This window comes from Schistocerca serialis, chromosome 8, assembly GCF_023864345.2.
Source record: "Schistocerca serialis cubense isolate TAMUIC-IGC-003099 chromosome 8, iqSchSeri2.2, whole genome shotgun sequence".
Lineage (NCBI taxonomy): Eukaryota > Metazoa > Arthropoda > Insecta > Orthoptera > Acrididae > Schistocerca > Schistocerca serialis.
This window is the reverse complement of record NC_064645.1, coordinates 442,556,052-442,575,322: the sequence shown is the minus strand read 5'-3', so window position 1 is coordinate 442,575,322 and position 19,271 is coordinate 442,556,052. Positions and strand designations below refer to the sequence as shown.

At 40.1% G+C, this 19,271-nt stretch overlaps 1 protein-coding gene across 1 annotated transcript in view; it reads left to right on the top strand.

Annotated features, from left to right (window-relative positions):
• LOC126416569 (inactive dipeptidyl peptidase 10-like) overlaps positions 1-19,271 on the top strand; it is a 391,761-nt gene that overhangs the window by 309,588 nt on the left and 62,902 nt on the right. Inside the window, exon 11 of the mRNA XM_050084317.1 lies at positions 9,802-9,936. Coding sequence (XP_049940274.1) covers positions 9,802-9,936 — 135 coding nt within the window. The remainder of the gene's footprint in view (positions 1-9,801; positions 9,937-19,271) is intronic.

The following is a 19,271-nucleotide window of genomic DNA, read 5'->3' as shown; positions in this document are numbered from 1 at the left end:
CATCAACACTAAACTGACACACAATATTTTTAGCGCAACGCAATCTGACTTTCAATAATCCCTACAACAGAATGGCCCTGACTAATAATAACCTATACCTTTCATGAACCACTTACCTCACAAAAATCTTCGTTACTCGAACTACTGCAATACAGTGAGCGCCACTACTGCCAGCTAAATAAAAGATTCTAACTACTGAAGGCACTAATTACTGATGCGCATAGTTAGCAAATGAAAGATTTTGATAGATAACAAACAATGTATTTACCTAATAATGTTCAAAAGTCATAATATATATATATATATATATATATATATATATATATATATATATATATATATATATATATATATATATATATATATATCAGTTCATGATATCCAGTATTACAAATTTACTCTTTCTGGCGGACACACGTCCAGACCGTCCACTCTCAAAACTCCGCCATCTCACTCCCCACATCCACCACTGCTGGCGGCTCACCTCCAACTGCGCAGCGCTTCACGCTGTTCACATCCAACTGCCCAACACTACAATAGAGAATATCTCAACAATGCCAACCAGCCACAGACTGCACATAGCACAGCCAGTGATTTTCATACAGAGCGCTAGGTGACGTTACCAACATAAAAACCTATACAGCCTACTTACACATTACAAAAACACTTTTTGTGGAAGTGCATCAGACAAAGTTTACTTTTCTCTCTAAGTTAATTACAAGTTGACTTTGAAGTTTTAAAGTACCTTTTGAGACATCTTGTAATTCTTGAAATTTTGCAAGCAGGCTTTCGTGGATTAATTTCTGTTTGTCTTCAAGATCCTGCCGATTCAACTTTTTCGATATTTACGCGGCTCTCTCCCATGAATCAAACAAATCTGTGGTCATTCGTGCCATCCTTCTTTGTGTACGTTCAATATCTCCTGTTAGGTCTCTTTAGTCTGGTTCCCTACCACCTGAGCACCATGCTGAGATGGGACGCATAACTAATTTGTCTCCTTTGTAGACTGACTTCACTTTCCCAGTACGCTGCCAATGAACCGAAGTCTACAATCTGCCTTACTACGACTGGGTTTATGTGATCATTCCATGTCACATCCTTAAAATTGTTTCACCAATTCACTGATTTTAACTGTGAATCATTGATATTGTAATCATAATAGGATACTAAGTTCTTTTTCGTCTATGTCTATGTGATTACTCTGCTATTCACAATTAAGTGCCTGGCAGAGGGTTCAATGAACCACCTTCAAGCTGTCTCTCTACTGTTCCACTCTTGAAAGGCGTGCAGGAAAAACGAGCACTTAAATTTTTCTGTGCGAGCCCTGATATCTCTTATTTTATTGTGATGATCATTTCTCCCTATGTAGGTGGGTGCCAACAGAATGTTTTCACAATCGGAGCAGAAGACTGGTGATTGAAATTTCATGAGAAGATCCCATCACAACGAAAAACTCCTTTGTTTTAATGATTGCCCCTTCAATTCACATATCACCTCTGTGGCCCTTCTCCCCTATTTCGCGATAATACAAAACGAGCCGCCCTTCTTTGAACTTTTTCAGTATCATCCGTCAGTCCCACCTGCACAGTAGTACTCCAGAATAAGGTGGAAAAGGGAGGTATAAGCAGTCTCTTTAGTAGACCTGTTGCACCTTCTAAGTGTTCTGCCAATGAATCGCACTATTTGGTTTGCTCTACCCACAACATTATCTAAAGGAAACGTTAGCGACAGCCCCGGACATTTGCACAAGCCCCCCTCCACACCTACCCCAAGAGTGCATCAATATGATCTTTGTTAGTCCTCGTCGCTGTCGTGTTTTTGTTCATCGTTTTTTGTTTTACCACAGTTGTTCATACTAGCAGTGTTGTGCTTTTAGTACTTCTTAGCAGTTTGTGTAATACTGTCAAAATGAAACATAGATATGCACTCTCAATAAAGTTATCATACACAAGGTACCTAATCTTGACTGTTGTGGCCAACTGCTGTCAAAACTGATATCTAACAGACATTAAAGTATGATAAGATGTGTTGGAATGACACTGACGAAATTATGCCACAGCAGGTGCAACATTATATAATAGTCTTCTGGGGTCTAGCCAGTTTCGCAGATTTAACTGAAGGCACACTATATGTTCCAGCTGTTTCCTAAAACGTCTTGAGGTGAGCTCCAATGTTAGGCGCGTAATGGGGCCCCTTAGGGATATGGCGGCTAAGGAGGGGAAGAAATCCAGTGTGCACTCCGTGTGCACTCCGGGTGGAGTCATTCCTGATGTGGAAAGGGTAGGCTACTTCCGGATAAGATGAAGAGCACAGGGTGCAGCCAGCTGCAGGTGGTGGTACATGAGGGCACAAATGACGTGTGTCGCTTTGGATCCGAGGAAATTCTCTCTGGATTCCAGCGGCTATCTGATTTGGTGAAGGCTGCCGGTCTTGCTTACGAGATGAAGGCAGAGCTCTCCATCTGCAGCATCGTTGACAGAACCGACTGCGGACCTTTGGTGCAGAGCCGGGTGGAGGGTCTGAATCAGAGACTCAGACGGTTTTGCGACCATGTTGGCTGCAGATTCCTTGACTTGCGCTATAGGGTGGTGGGGTTTCGGGTTCCGCTGAATAGGTCAGGAGTTCACTACACTTAGGTGGCGGCTACATGGATAGCGGAGGCTGTGTGGCGTGGACTGGGCGTTTTTTAGGTTAGAAGGCCTCAGCAAAGTACGGGGTGGGCTGCAATCTCAAAGGGTGCATGGCAAATACAGGACGTGCTTCGATCAAGGAACAGTCGGAATTGTAGTTGTAAATTGTTGTAGTTGTACTGGGAAAGTCCCTGAGCTTCAAGCGCTAATAGAAAGCACAGAAGCTGAAATCGTTATAGGTACAGAAAGCTGGCTAAAGCCTGAAATAAGTTCTGCAGAAATTTTTACGAAGTCTCAGACGGTGTTCAGGAAAGACAGATTAGGCAGAATTGGTGGTGGATTGTTTGTGACCGTCAGTAGTGGTTTATCTTGTAGTGAAGTCGAAGTAGATACTCTGTGCGAATTGGTATGGGTGGAGGTTATACTTAACAGCTGAAGTAAGTTAATAATTGGCTCCTTCTACCGACCCCCAGACTTCGATGATATAGTTGCTGAACAGTTCAGAGAAAATTTTAGTCTTGTAACAAATAAAATACCCCACTCATACGCTTATAGTTGGTGGGGACTTCAACCTTCCCTCGATACGTTGGCAAAAATACTTGTTCAAAACCGGTGGTAGGCAGAAAACATCTTCCAAGATTGTCCTAAATGCTTTCTCTGAAAAATTTTTCGAGCAGTTAGTCCACGAACCCACACGAATTGTAAATGATTGCGAAAACACACTTGACCTCTTAGCCACAAACAATCCAGAGCTAATAGAGAGCATCATGACTGATACAGGGATTAGTGATCACAAGGTCGTTGTAGCTAGGCTCAATACCATTTCTTCCAAATCCACCAGAAACAAACGCAAAATAATTTTATTTAAAAAACTGGATAAAGTGTCACTAGAAGTCTTCCTAAGAGACAATCTCCATTCCTTCCGAACTGACTATGCAAATGTAGACGAGATGTGGCTCAAATTCAAAGATGTAGCAGCAACAGCAATTGAGAGATTCATACTCCATAAATTGGTAAGAGATGGAACTGATCCCCCATGGTACACAAAACAGGTCTGAACGCTGTTGCAGAGGCAACGGAAAAAGCATGTGAAGTTCAGAAGAACGCGAAATCCCAAAGTTTGGCTAAAATTTACAGACGCGCGAAATTTGGCATGGACTTCAATGCGAGATGCCTTTAATATGTTCCACAACGAAACATTGTCTCGAAATTTGGCACAAAATCCGAAGAAATTCTGGTCGTATGTAAAGTACATAAGTGGCAAGACGCAGTCAATACCTTCGCTGCGCAGTGCCGATGGTACTGTTACCGACGACTGTGCCGCTAAAGCGGAGTTATTGAACGCAGTTTTCCGAAATTCCTTCACCAGGGAAGATGAATGGAATATTCCAGAATTTGAAACACGAACAGCTGCTAGCATGAGTTTCTTAGAAGTAGATACCTTAGGGGTTACGAAGCAACTCAAATCACTTGATATGGGCAAGTCTTCAGGTCCAGATTGTATACCGATTACGCTGATACAATAGCTCCCTACTTAGCAATCATATACAACCGCTAACTCACCGATAGATCTGTACCAACAGATTGGAAAATTGTGCAGGTCGCTCCAGTGTCTAAGAAGGGTAGTAGGAGTAATCCATCAAACTACAGACCTATATCATTGACGTCGGTTTGCAGTAGGGTTTTGGAGCATATACTGTATTCAAACATTATGAATCGCCTCGAAGAGAACGATCTATTGGTACGTAATCAGCATGGTTTCAGAAAAAATCGTTCTTGTGCAACGCAGCTAGCTGTTTATTCGCACGAAGTAATGGCCGCTATTGACAGGGGATCTCAAGACGATTCCATATTTCTAGATTTCCGGAAAGCTTTTGACACCATTCCTCACAAGCGACTTCTAATCAAGCTGCGGGCCTACGGGGTATCATCTCAGTTGTGCGACTGGATTCGTGATTTCCTGTCAGGAAAGTCGCAGTTCATAGTAATAGACGGCAAATCATAGAGTAAAACTGAAGTGATATCAGGTGTTCCCCAGGGAAGCGTCCTGGGACCTCTGCTGTTCCTGATCTATATAAATGACCTGGGTGACAATCTGAGCAGTTCTCTTAAGTTGTTCGCAGATGATGCTGTAATTTACCGTCCAGTAAGGTCATCCGAAGACCAGTATCAGTTGCAAAGCGATTTAGAAAAGATTGCTGTATGGTGCGGCAGGTGGCAGTTGACACTAAATAACGAAAAGTGTGAGGTGATCCATTTGAGTTCCAAAAGAAATCCGTTGTAATTCGATTACTCGATAAATAGTACAATTCTCAACGCTGTCAATTCAGCTAAGTACCTGGGTGTTAAAATTACAAACAACTTCAGTTGGAAAGACCACATAGATAATATTGTGGGGAAGGCAAGCCAAAGGTTGCGTTTCATTGGCAGGACACTTAGAAGATGCAACAAGTCAACTAAAGAGACAGCTTACACTACACTCGTTCGTCCTCTGTTAGAATATTGCTCCGCGGTGTGGGATCCTTACCAGGTGGGATTGACGGAGGACATTGAAAGGGTGCAAAAAAGGGAAGCTCGTTTTGTATTATCATGTAATAGGGGAGAGAGTGTGGCAGATATGATACGCGAGTTGGGATTGAAGTCATTAAAGCAAAGACGTTTATCGTCACGGCGAGATCTGTTTACGAAATTTCAGTCACCAACTTTCTCTTCTGAATGTGAAAATATTTTGTTGAGCCCAACCTACATAGGTAGGAATGATCATCAAAAGAAAATAAGAGAAATCAGAGCTCGAACAGAAAGGTTTAGGTGTTCGTTTTTCCCGCGCGCTCTTCGGGAGTGGAATGGTAGAGAGATAGTATGATTGTGGTTCGATGAACCCTCTGCCAAGCTCTTAAATGTGAATTGCAGAGTAATAATGTAGATGCAGATGTAGATTCCTGCTGTACTTATTTGCTTCTTCTGTCTCCAATTTTTGTCTCTTCTATCGTTCTGTTCTATTTTTCCTTTTTATCTGTACAGACAGTTTCAGGATGTTCTGGACAATAGGAAAAAGGGAAGTAAGAAAGGAGATAAAATAAGCCATACACAGAGAACCACATATATTATCCACCTATATGACAACTGCATAATGGTCCCTATTCTACAACACAGGACTGAAATGAAAAAAATATTCTCAAGATTTGAGTGTAAGAGGAAAAAAGTATCACACACTATCAATAAATCACCTAACTGTGAATCCGTTATGTCAGCTTATCCTGACAAGGGACCGCATATTTACGCAATTATAATCATTTCAATATGTGCCTCTTCAATATGCATTTTTTGCTACTGCTATCTTCAATCTGAACACCAGCTTCAAGTAGATCACAACATGATTGTACTTACGCACCAGAAAACTTCAAGATATCCACATGAAATATTTATGCCAGGTATTATGGGGACCTTCAGTTTGACATGGAATCTGAATTATGATGCTATCAGCATTTTTCACATACCCATAGCATTGTCAGATTTGAAAGTGATGGAAAGTGTCATAAAAACTGTAGAATCCTCAAGGAATTGATCCATAATCTTTAGAATTATTGGCTGACATATGTTCACTGGGCTTATGGTGCACACAGCATGCTTTCCACTCATATCCACTATAAAATCATATTTAAAATTTGAGAAAAGAAGTGAGTTACTCACCTGCAAACACCGCTCAAAAATTCACTGCCTTCAAAAAGGGCAAGCACTGGCTCCTCCCTAGGATCTGCATCGCAGATTCCTTATTCATTATAGAATTCTCACTCTTTTGTAGAAATGATCATGATGCTACTAAACCTGAGGTTTAGCAATGCCGAAAGCAATGAAAAACACTGCAGCTTTAGCAGATACTACATATTTTGCATTTGTTCTGTTATCATGATTTTCACAGTAAATTATAGCATTTCTAAGGCATGGTAGTGGACCTCAAAGCAGCATAGCTAAAATATAGTCCCTGATCTTTTCAGTGCAGTGCAATGTACAGGCATCATTTTACCAGTTGTGCAGTCCATTTGACATGACTGCACAACATTGCATCAAACTGAGGAGCCTAGGACTACATTCGTTGAGTCACAAGTTGAAGCTGGTTCTGTTAGTCAAATGAAGGGTTGTTTTGGAAGATTTCTCACATTCACTTCATGGAATGCTAGTCCTAGGTTACAATTTATCCAAACAACTTAAAAAATGTTGCTTTCAGGATACATTTTGTTAAACTTTTATTATGTCAGTCAACATTACGAAATATAAGACCTGAAAATAATGAAATAAAACCATGCATGATCAGATGTAAAGTTTTGTAAGCAATAAAGATGGTATCAAAGTTGAATAAGCATTGTTTTTATAGGTTTATTTCCTGTACCTCCGGTTGGATTACTAAATGAGGTCTTTTTTTTTTAATGTCCAATATGATCTCTTCCATTTTCAACACATTAGTGACATATGAATAAAAATATATTTTGCAAATATTTTTGAGCCTCATTTCATAACTTTTTGGATAATATTAAAAAAGTCTTCACAGATACTAAAGAAATTTGCTAACCTTTTAGGTTCAAAAGTAATCTTACATTAAAAATACATTCTGAGTGGTACCATACATTTTGTGTACTTCTTGTGAGATAAAGTCCTTAAGACACAACACGTTCCAAGACTGTCTGAATCTATTATATAAAAATGGCAATTTTAGAATCTTGCCCCCTCTTGGATAATTTTCCGCAGACAAGTGCAAATGGGGGGACACTGTTTCTTTTGGTTGTTTTCAACTATGTTGAGGAAAGTAATTTTTAAGGGTATTTCCCTTTCTGTCTTGCCTTCCATCAACATCGTGTGATTTGCTAGTTCTGCTTTTGGACTCATAAATCATTTTGGATTTGTCATTGGCAGGAGCTGTGATTAGCCCTTGCCAGCACACCTTTACATGGCTGGAGTGATATCTGCAGGCAGCCAGGCTGCAAAACTGCCAATGTGGTCAACCCCGCAGGCAGCAAAATATGCTATGTTAAACATAGCTCATAATTTTCTACAGTACTTGCCACTTTAGAGATTCAAAATTTGCATGCTTTGTTCTGTTAAAACTAGCTGAGAACCCTGGAAACTAAAAAATATAAGAATATAAATGCTTTTGGTAAAATATGGGACAGTAGGGAGCATGACCCCCTCCCTTTCCCTCTGGATTGGCATCTCATATCATGGCTGCCAGGGCACTTGCCTCTTGCCTTGTGTACTATTTACCTGGGAATAGGTGAAAACAATGAGAAACCACAAAAAAATGGGAACAGGTTGCTTGCAGGATGTGGATGAGGAAAAACAAGGAGAAGGGAAAAGGAGAAGCAAAGAAGACTACAGTCCTATATAAACTAGTTGGCATTTAACAGCTAGCAGGCTGGGCTGCTCCCACCACCAATACACCGATGGGGGCTCAGAATTGTTAGCACTTCTTTTGTGTTACCACTTTAGCTGTCACATCTTAGTGGACAGCTGCAGTAGAATATTCATGTAATGTTTAGTTTCACGTTGCTTAAAAACTACAATGAAAACAGCCAAAAGCGGGGTATATAGGAAACGCTATAGAGATCTGTATCTTAAATGAATTTCAGACATGTCTAGATAACCCCCTTCCTCCCGCCATCCACCAGCCCCTTGGCACATACGCATAAGCCACACCTATCCTCCAATCCAAGATTTGTGGGAAGGATCCTGGGAAAATGCAGTGCATCTGTAAAGGAAAACCATAAGACAATAGTACAATCAGTTCAGCAATATTGTTCCATTCTTTGGGGCCCTTCTCAAGCAGGTATTAGAACAGATATCAAACACATCCAGACATGTGCTGCTGTGATGTGACGGGTCAGTATAGTCCATACAAAGGTGTGACAGAAATGCCCAGCAAACTTGAATGGGAATCCCTGTAAGAAAGACAACATAGTTCTCACAAAACCCTGTTATGTACTTCTACACAATCTATATTTGAAGATGCCTGTGTGCCTGTTCTGCTGTCACTGTAGTATATCTAACATAGGGATCATGAGACTAAGGTACAAGAAATTACAGTACGTACAGCAGAATATAGGTATTTTTCCCTCACTCAATATGCGAATGGAATGGGACAGAAAATCAATAATATTGGTGTGGAGTACACTCTACCATTCACTGTGGCTTGCAGTGCATGTGTGATGATGTGAATGGCTGGTTACATTGCTCCCAAAGAAAGTTTTCTGTCTTCATGGACTAAAATCTGTCTACAATTTTTCTTTCTACACACAAAAAATTAATCTTTTCTTCAATCACCTTCACGTAGTTCCTACGCGATTGCCACCATTTTCCTTAGTTGTCTCCAGAGATGCTATGCCACTGTTTGCAAAGGGGATGAGAACAAAGATATAGGGGGCAACAGGTGGGTCCCTTCCAGATTGGGGTCTGAGTGACTTGCAAGACTTTTCTAATCTTACCCAAACCAAAGCTCTTTCCTGCCTGAGAAAGGAACTAATAGTTGAGATTTTAAATGTGTCTATCTACATCACTGTAATGTCACCTTCTGAAGGTAAGTAATGGCCAGCCAGTCACACACTCTGTAATTTTTTACTGCAAGTTTAGAATCACAACTAAAAAAGAGGAGGAGGAGATTAGTGTTTAACGTCCCATTGACAACGAGGTCATTAGAGACAAGCCCAAGCTCGGATTAGAGAAGGATCAGGAAGGAAATCGGCAGTGCCCTTTGAAAGGAACCATCCCAGCATTTGCCTGAACCAATTTAGGGAAATCATGGAAAATCTAACTCAGGATGGCCGGACGCAGATTTTAACCATCATCCTACCGAATGCAAGTCCAGTGTGCTAACCACTGCACCACCTCGCTCGGTTGTCGTAAATCTCATCAAAATGAGTAATAAGTGATCCTAAGCCATACACATATTGCTAGAGGGATTGTTATTTCTGTTACCTAACAGTTCATATGTATGCAATGAAACACACATTGCCATTCAGATATTGGTCCATTCACTTTCTAAGTACACCTTTGAATGTAAAGAAATACTAAATCTGATAATTGTGTCAGGGAAAACCAATCCAATTCTGCCAGTCTTATATCTGTCTCTTTTTATATTATCTTGTGGTAAATGTACAAATACAAATGTTAAATTTATTTTCAGGTACTTCGTAGCAACAGAAGATGACTCACCAGGTGTACGCCACATATATCGTGTTGGATCGACTGGTAATGAGCTCGCAGCAATGTGGGAATGTCTCAGCTGTGTCTCAAGGGATATGGACAGCTTTGCCTCTGGGTAATTTAGAATGTTTATGCACGAATTATTGTCATTTATCAGATAAAATGTAAACAATAACAACAAGAACAGGTTTTGTAATATGGTAGTTTATTTATCTTTTGTTATGAAAATACTAAGTATAAAATCTGAGAAATAACAACATGCACTGAGCAAAACTGCTTGTTATCAGCCGAGTAAAAGAATCATCTTGAAAATGCAGTTCTAGAACTTACCTGGCTGATAAAACAAGAAGATTTCAACAGTAAAATTCACTGAGGAAGCCTGCATTCTTATATAGTGCACTTCTACAGGGTGGAGGTCCTACATAGCTTGCATATGTTACAAAGCTGTTACTCAAGCTCATGAGACTGCTTATGAGACTGGCCTTCTCATAATGGAGCTGGAATAGAGACATATTGTGGCATTTGTCGAAATTGTGGTATTCTATCAACACAATGAGGAAAAATTAGGTTCTCTAGCACATAAGTTTGGTTTTTGTAAAGGGTCATACCAGGGTCAATGCCTTAAATTTGTTCACCTGTTGCTTGACCTTGCTGCTTCCAGTGTGATGGCCTGCACATTTGTGGGGGTAGGCAGAAACTGTTATACAACCAGCAATATCTGTAAGTGAAAAATTACTGCAACATAATGAAACAAGTTCTATTCACCTGAGACTTGTTTGTGCCAGCTTGAGGAATGTAATCAGCTGGCTGGAGAAGAACTTCATGAGTTGAGCTCTGTGCTTACCAAAGGCATCATCTTGGTTCAAGAGGAAAGAACATCACCTAAAGGTGATACACCAAGTCATATTTTGGCTCCCCTCAGAAAAAAACAGCCATCCAAAGCCCTTAAAAAAGCCAAATACTAACATCTTTGCAGTGGAATAGAGGGTAATGCAGACCCTTCATGAGGAAAAAAGATATAGGTGTCCTAACAGCACATAAGGGTATTGCAGCTGTATTATTGCAATCAGATAGCTACTGGCAGGAAACTGAGTCATCGCGGGAAAGTCTGAGACACAAAGTAATGAAGACTAATTTTGTACTAGCTGTGATTCATAAAACTATCTAACTCCTTAATAACCCAAGATTAGACCAGAATCTGTCAGATGGCTATAATCTTTCTCCATATGGGTTCTGCTAAAAATCTACTTGTTAATGGATAAGGGCCGCTTGAACAAGCATACAGTCAAAGTGTTTTAATGCACACTCACCACCATTAATGTCCTATGTTATGGTAAACTCAAATAATAGTTTTATAGAGTAGCTCTGTTAACTCAAGTTCCAGGAATTGAAAACTCACATATAGTTCTTCAAGAAAAGAACTCCGGAAACCAGGATTTGAAATCAAAATTGTGCTACAGCTTTGTGGACAATACATTTATGTGAACTCTCAGGTTTTCTCAGCATTAGTGATTGGTAGTATGCTTCTGATGGTTCAACAGGTGTATTGCTTCCATTTTATGTACAATATTTCAATGAAGAACCAGTCAGAATTAAGGCAGTGAAAATACATCTAACAACACAAATTGCAGCACGTGAAGAAGATGACTAGTTTGGACACTGAAATATTGTGCTGAACACCAAGGAGCACATCATTAATTTAGCCATTATGGTGAAGACAACCTTGGAATTCCTGAGACACCTGAAAAGCCTACATGACAACATGAAGTTTGTTGTGGATATAGAAGAAAATGGATATATACAGTTCCTGGACATTTTGATGAAGTAGAAACAACATGGTACATTTGTGCACTTCATCTACAGGTTAACCTTCCTCAAGAATGGCTACTCAGAGATACAAGTAAATCATTCTCTCCAGATGAATGTCATGTAGTAGATGATTAATGTGGACAGCAGAATTTCAGGGCTGACCACTGCCAAGATTGCCAGGATCCTGAAAAAGTACCACATAAATACCACACTGTACTCAATGCACAAAAGGATTAGTGATCTTTGTCAAAGATCAACTAGGGCTATGGATGCCTGGAATTCACAGTATTTGATGTGATTCTGGATGACAGACTGGACAGACTACATGCTGTATCTTACAACACTCTATGGAGCACCTAATAAGTGTTTTCTTTGGCCAGTCTGAAAACGCAGAGCAGAGCATTAAGGAATGACACATGTTTGATTTCAAACAGATGAAGTTGCATTGTGATGCCACTGGATTCATGATCAAAGAGGCAGTAGAAATAAGACTTTCATTGATACCTGGAAACTGTGACACGAAGGAGTTGGTTAAATCTGCTAGCTGTTCAGCCACTCTTAAGAGACAAGCTTTTAAGTGTTACAAAGCCTTTAAGCTTGCTATAGATAGTCAGTAGGGTTGGGCAGATTTCCCACAGTATAAGTGGCTTTTCATTTCATCTGACTGTCAAGTTCATCACATAGTTAATTAGTTAGCCTGTTACTCCAGTAGTCATATGAAGTTGTGAGAGTGATCAGCCAGATATGGACAAGGTCAATAGAAAGTTCACACATTAAGTTAAACTTCAAGTTTATGAGTGACATCCCAGTAAGTAAAATTATAATACTGACCATACACCAAAAGTGGTCTTAATATTTTAGAGCTTCAGAATCTTTGGGACTACTTTTGGCTGATTTAACAGCAGTCTAATAATCTGCATGCATGATGTTCTATCCAAATGGAACTTTATGCCTCTGATCTGCTCCACTGCTCCATCTATGTAAGGTGATGACTGGACTCAAACTGCCTCACCTGTATTTCTTTCTTACTTTCTTTCATGCATCCATCCAACTGCCATCATGAAAATAATCAAAACATTTCTTGCTTTCCTTGGTAGATTACAGATGCTCATTATATCTCAACAGGCTGAGTAAAGGGTGCTATCCTCGTGCTGCTTTCTGGGCATAATGCCTATTTTTCATTGACAAAGAGGCCATCAACTGATTCCTCTTGTAGTTACAATAGTGCACCAAGATTTTTCTTGATTACTGCTTGACCAAATTCATAGTTTTAAGAGGTGGTCCTAATTCAGTGAGAACTCAGTGTCTGAACATACTTCATAACAATCAAGGAAAGGACTGACATTGCACCTTTTTATAGATCTACTACAGGAAAAGAAAAGTATTACAATGCAAATTTAAAACAAAGTTTCAGAACTGTGCAGGAGTATGTACCAAATGATACAAGGTTAAATGATGAAAAAATGCAAATTCCTCAAAAATAAATGAATTGCACTGCTAAGATCATGATGAAAAAAGAAAAATGACAGAAAGCTTTTGTGGATATGTACTATGTTAGTAATATAAGAGTAAATCAAAGTGAAATAGTTGCAATAAATTGGCCCCATATATATTGCATATTATCTGCTAGAAGAATAATATTCCTTGGATTATGAGAGATATCTAGTGCTACGTGTCTGTATTTGTGCTTGTACATTATGGACCATTTTAATCCATGGGGTGGAGATGGGATGGAGATGAGATACAGGAAAACGTTTTTAGATAAAAGCTGTACGAGGCAATGAGGGTCACACATTGCTACTAATGGCTATGACCTTGAACGTGATTTACAAGGGGATTTGGAAGCTACAGTGATTTTTTAAAATGGGAACCCCAATATTTGAGTCAATATTTGAAAACAGGGCAAATTTTGTGGATAAAATGATACGTTATTTAAGGTCATGGCTAGTTCAGTGAAGGACAAATAAGCAAATATTTTTTTTATTTCTAGTAGGGATTAATTTAGAATAGAGGAGGGATACAGCAAAATGCAATGTTAGGTACAAACTGGAATGGGCATCCTGAGGAATGAGAGGCAAGAAGACTCATTCAGCAACTTGTAAATCAATTATCTATGTTTTATTTATGTTTGTTCTGTCTTGCAAATGCCACAATAACATTTATACAATGTGATGTATTTATTTTTGCCAATAAATGCATTAAGTAAAACTTAACAGTCAAATCTCTGTTTTCTCTTTCCGAAGTAAAAGGGGGGGGGGGGGGGGGGGGTTCCATGAAACAGAACTCAACCTTCAAATGACCTTCAACAGTTACCTTTAAAATCATGGTTATTCATAATGATATGTGACCTTTTATGCCCCTTCCAGTCTGCATCTAACATTGTATTTGGCTGTATCCATCCTCTATTCTGAGTTAATTCCTACTAGAACTAAAAACATATTTCCTTATTTGACCTTGATTGAACTTTGCCATGACTTTTAATAACGTATCATTTTATATATAAATGTTGCCACTCTTTTCCGATCTTAAATCAAATATTAGGGTCCCCATTTTAAAAAATCACCTTAACTTCCAAACAACCTTGAAAATTGCTTTCATTGTCATGGCCATTAGCAGCAATGTGTGACTATCTTTGCCACCTACAACTTAAATCTAAAACATTTTGTTGTACCTTATCTCCATACTGATTTATTCTCCATTATTGATTAAAATGGTCCACTCTGTGTATAATCGTACATCTACATCTACACAGATACTCTGTAAGCCACCGTATGGTAAGTGGCAAAGGATACCCATTACTACTAGTAGGGTTTTCCTTTCTTGTTTCACTTGCAAAGAGAGTGAGGGAAAAATGACTATCTATTTGCCTCCGTATGAGCCCTAATTTCTCATATCTTATCTTTGTGGTCCTTCCGTTCAATGTATGTTGGCGGCAGTATTATCTTTCAGTAGTCAGCTCCATGAGTGTTCCTCAAAAAGAATGTTGCCTTCCCTCCAGAGATTCACTTTTGAGTTCCGAAAGCATCTGCATATCACTTATGTGTTGTGTGAACCTACCAGTAACAAATCTAGCACCTTGCCTCTGAATTGCTTTGATGTACTACTTCAATCTGACCTGGTATGGATCCCCGACACTGGAGCAGTATTCAAGAAATGGTTGCACCAGCATCCTATATGTGATCTTCTTTACAGATGAACCACACTTTCCTAAAATTCTCCCAATAGAACAAGGCTGACCATTCGGCTTCCCTAGCACAGTCCTCACATGCTTGTTCCATTTCATATCACTTTGCAACTTTATGTCCAGATATTTAAACAATGTGACACTGACAGGCAGTACGCTACTAATGTTGTATCTGAACATTACAGATTTGTTTTTCCTACTCATAAACATTAAATTATATTTTCCCATATCTAAGGTGAGCTGCCTTTCATTATACCAGCTAGAAATTATGTCTAAATCATCTTGTATCTTCCTTCAGTCATCAGCTTTGACATCTTACCATACACCACAGCTTCATAAGCAAACAACCACAGATTGCAGCTCATCCCATCTGCCAAGTCATTTATGTATATATAGAATAACAGCAGTTCTGTCACACTTCTCTGAGGCACTTCTGATGATACTCTTATCTCTGAAGAACACTAGCTGTTGAGGATAACATACTGGGTTTTATTACTTAAGGAGTCTTCAAACCATGCTCATACCTTCATTAACAGCCTGCAATGGGGCACCATGTCAAATGCTTTCTAGAAATCTAGAAATACGGAATTTGCTTTGCTCTTCATCCATTGTTCACAGTATATCACGTGAGAAAATGGCAAGCTTAGTTTCACAAGAGCAGTGCTTTCTAAAACCATGCTGATTCATGGACATAAGCTTCTCAGTCTCAAGAAAATTTATTACATCTGAAATGAGAATATGTTCAAGGTTTCTGCAGCAAACTGAAGTTAGGGGTATCTGTCTGTAATTTTGTGGGTCCGTTCTTTTACCCTTCTTATGTACAGTAGTCACCTGCACTTTTTTCCAGTCACTTGGGACTTTGTGCTGGGTAAGAGATTCACAATAAATGCAAGCTAGTTAAGGTGCCAATGCTATGGAGTACTCTCTGTAAAACTGAATGTGGACTCCATCCGGACCTGGTGACTTATTTGCTTTCAAATCTTTCAGCTGTTTCTGTTCACCAGGGATGCTTATTACACTACTGGCCATTAAAATTGCTACATCAAGAAGAAATGCAGATGATAAATGGGTTTTCATTGGACAAATGTATTATACTAGAACTGATATGTGATTACATTTTCACGCAATTTGGGTGCATAGATCCTGAGAAATCAGAACCCAGAACAACCACCTCTGGCCATAATAACAGCCTTGATATGCCTGGGCATTGAGTCAAACAGAGCTTGGGTGGCGTGAACAGTTACAGCTGCCCATGCAGCTTCAACACGATACCACAGTTCATCAAGAGTAGTGACTGGCATATTGTGACGAGCCAGTTGCTCGGCCACCATTGACCAGACTTTTTCAATTGGTGAGAGATCTGGAGAATGTGCTGGCCAGGGCAGCAGTCAAACATTTTCTGTATCCAGAAACATGCGGTCATGCGCTATCCTGCTGAAATGTAGGGTTTCGTAGGGATCGAATGAAGGGTAGAGCCATGGGTCGTAACACATCTGAAATGTAATGTCCACTGTTCAAAGTGCCGTCAATGTGAATAAGAGGTGACCGAGACGTGTAACCAATGGCACCCCATACCATCACGCTGGGTGATACGCCAGTATGGTGAAGACGAATACACACTTCCAATGTGCGTTCACTGCGATGTCACCAAACACAGATGCGACCATCATGATGCTTTAAACAGAACCTGGATTCATCCCAAAAAATGATATTTTGCCATTCGTGCACCCAGGTTCATCGTTGAGTACACCATCGCAGGTGCTCCTGTCTGCAATGCAGCATCAAGGGCAACCGCAGCCATGGTCTCCGAGCTGATAGTCCATGCTGCTGCAAATGTAGTCGAACTGTTCGTGCAAATGTTTGTTGTCTTGCAAACGTCCCCATCTGTTGACTCAGGGATCGAGATGTGGCTGCATGATCTGTTACAGCCATGCGGATAAAATGCCTGTCAACTTGACTGCTAGAGATACGAGGCTGGCTCTGAGCACTATGGGACTTAACATCTATGGTCATCAGTCCCCTAGAACTTAGAACTAATTAAACCTAACTAACCTAAGGACAGCACACAACACCCAGCCATCACGAGGCAGAGAAAATCTCTGACCCCGCCGGGAATCGAACCCGGGAACCCGGGCGTGGGAAGCGAGAACGCTACCGCACGACCACAAGATGCGGGCAGATATGAGGCCATTGGGATCCAGCACGGCATTCCGTATTACTCTCCTGAACCCACCGATTCCATATTCTGCTAACAGTCATTGGATCTCGACCAACGCGAGCAGCAATGTCGCGATACGATAAACCGCAATCGTGATAGGCTACAAATTGACCTTTATCAAAGTCGGAAATGTGATGGTACGTATTTCTCCTCCTTACACGAGGCATCACAACAACATTTCACCAGGCAACACCGGTCAACTGCTGTTTGTGTATGAGAAATCGGTTGGAAACTTTCCTCATTCCAGCATTTTGTAGGTGTCGCCACCGGCGCCAAGCTTGTGTGAATGCTCTGAAAAGCTAAATATTTGCATATCACAGCATCTTCTTCCTGTCAGTAAAATTTCGCGTCTGTAGCCCATCATCTTCGTGGTGTAGCAATTTTAATGGCCAGTAGTGTAGTATGTCTTCCTTATGAGAGTCTATCAGATGGTCAAATGACAGTTTGTTTGTATGATTCTCCAGCATAAACAATTTCTTGAACGTGAAATTTAAAATTTTGGCTTTGGTTTTGCTATCTTCATCTGCAACACCATACTGGCCAACAAAGGACTGAGTGAAAGCCTTAGACCTGCTTAGTGATTTTACATAGCTAGCCATATTATTAAGTCTACAACTTTGCTTCCGTTGTTTTGCAATAGACGGCAGTAGCGGCAAGTGGGGTTCAGGTGGATGGTCATAGGTGTAATACAATAAGCTTAGGCATCTGTAAACATAATGCCACAAAAATATTAGTCAATTTGTAATTGCATCATAAGGTTATTCTATATTAAGTACGTCAACTTATTTACCGATTTCTCACCATTTGCGGGTAGTGTTAATTTTCTGCTTTAACATGAAGAAATCTGTGGCTGTGGCTCTTAAAATGCTGGTTAAGACCTATGGTGAGGGAACTGTTAGTGGAAGAAGGTGCAGAGAATGTTTTCAATGCCTTAAGAACGGTGATTTTTATGTCGTAGACCAGCATGGTGGTGGAAGCCAGAACATTTTCTTAGCTATTGAAACAGAAAAAGACAGCCACAGACGTCATTATCAAAAGCAATTTATGCGATCGAGCCCAGCACTGAAACACAAATGGTCAAAATACAGCGACAGACTCGTAAAGGTAATTTTGTAGCAGGTCAGTGCTCGACCCCATGTCGCAAAACCTGTCAAAATATACATGGAAACATTGAAATGAGAAGTCCTATCCCTCCCGCCCTATTCTCCATATGTTGCTCTCTCTGACTACCACCTTTTTCGATCAGTGGCATACAGTCTGGCTGACCAGCACTTCCAATCATATGAACAAGTGCAAAATTGAATCGATTCATGGATCCCCACAAAATACATCCAGTTCTTCTGCCACGGGATTCATATGCTATCCAAAAGATGGGAGAATGTGGTGGCCAGCGATGGGCAATACTATGAAACATAATTGTTTTGTAAGTTTTTCGTGATAAAGCCCCGAACTTCGAGAAAAAATGGTGGAAGCAAAGTCGTAGACCTATTAAGACTGACTGCTACACACAAATGTGTAGAATGTGCACCTAGTTAATCTAGTTATATGCTAAAGGGGAATTAAAATTTATTCATAATGAACTATGAAGCCTTACTGAATTATGTACAAAGAGATACTGAGGCAAAAAAGGACATTTTTAAAAGCTGTGCATTTCAATTTTGATTATTTACAAAACAGCCTTATTACCTCCAAAATACACTTCAGAATATATAATAGATTTATCAGTCAGTGAAGCCATTGTCGTAAACGTTTTTATACACATCTGTAGTGACGACTGACAGTTATTCAACCCTCCTCCCCCCCCCCCCCCCCAACTCACTCTCACTCTCTCTCTCTCTCTCTCTCTCTCTCTCTCTCTCTCTCTCTCTCTCTCTCTCTCTCTCATGTGTGGAAACAAGTGCAAACCGCATGGAGCTAGATATATCAAATGAGCAAGATATGTGGAGCAAGAGAGTCATACTATTTTTTGTCAAAAATTGGTACACTGGATGGTTGCACTAGGAGAAGCACTGTTTGTGACAGATCATATCTTTTTTGACAGTCACAGTTAGACAGTTTTCTCAGAACCTTCCTGGTGGAACAAACTCTGAGTGCATTATCCCCCCCCCCCCACCCCCCTCCTCAACATCAAGCAAATGAGGATCATCTCGATATTAGACTTCTCTTGGCAAGCTTTTCTTGGGCAGTGGCAATGACAGTGGCTTGATCATTAATTGGTTTTAGCGTCATAACCATAACA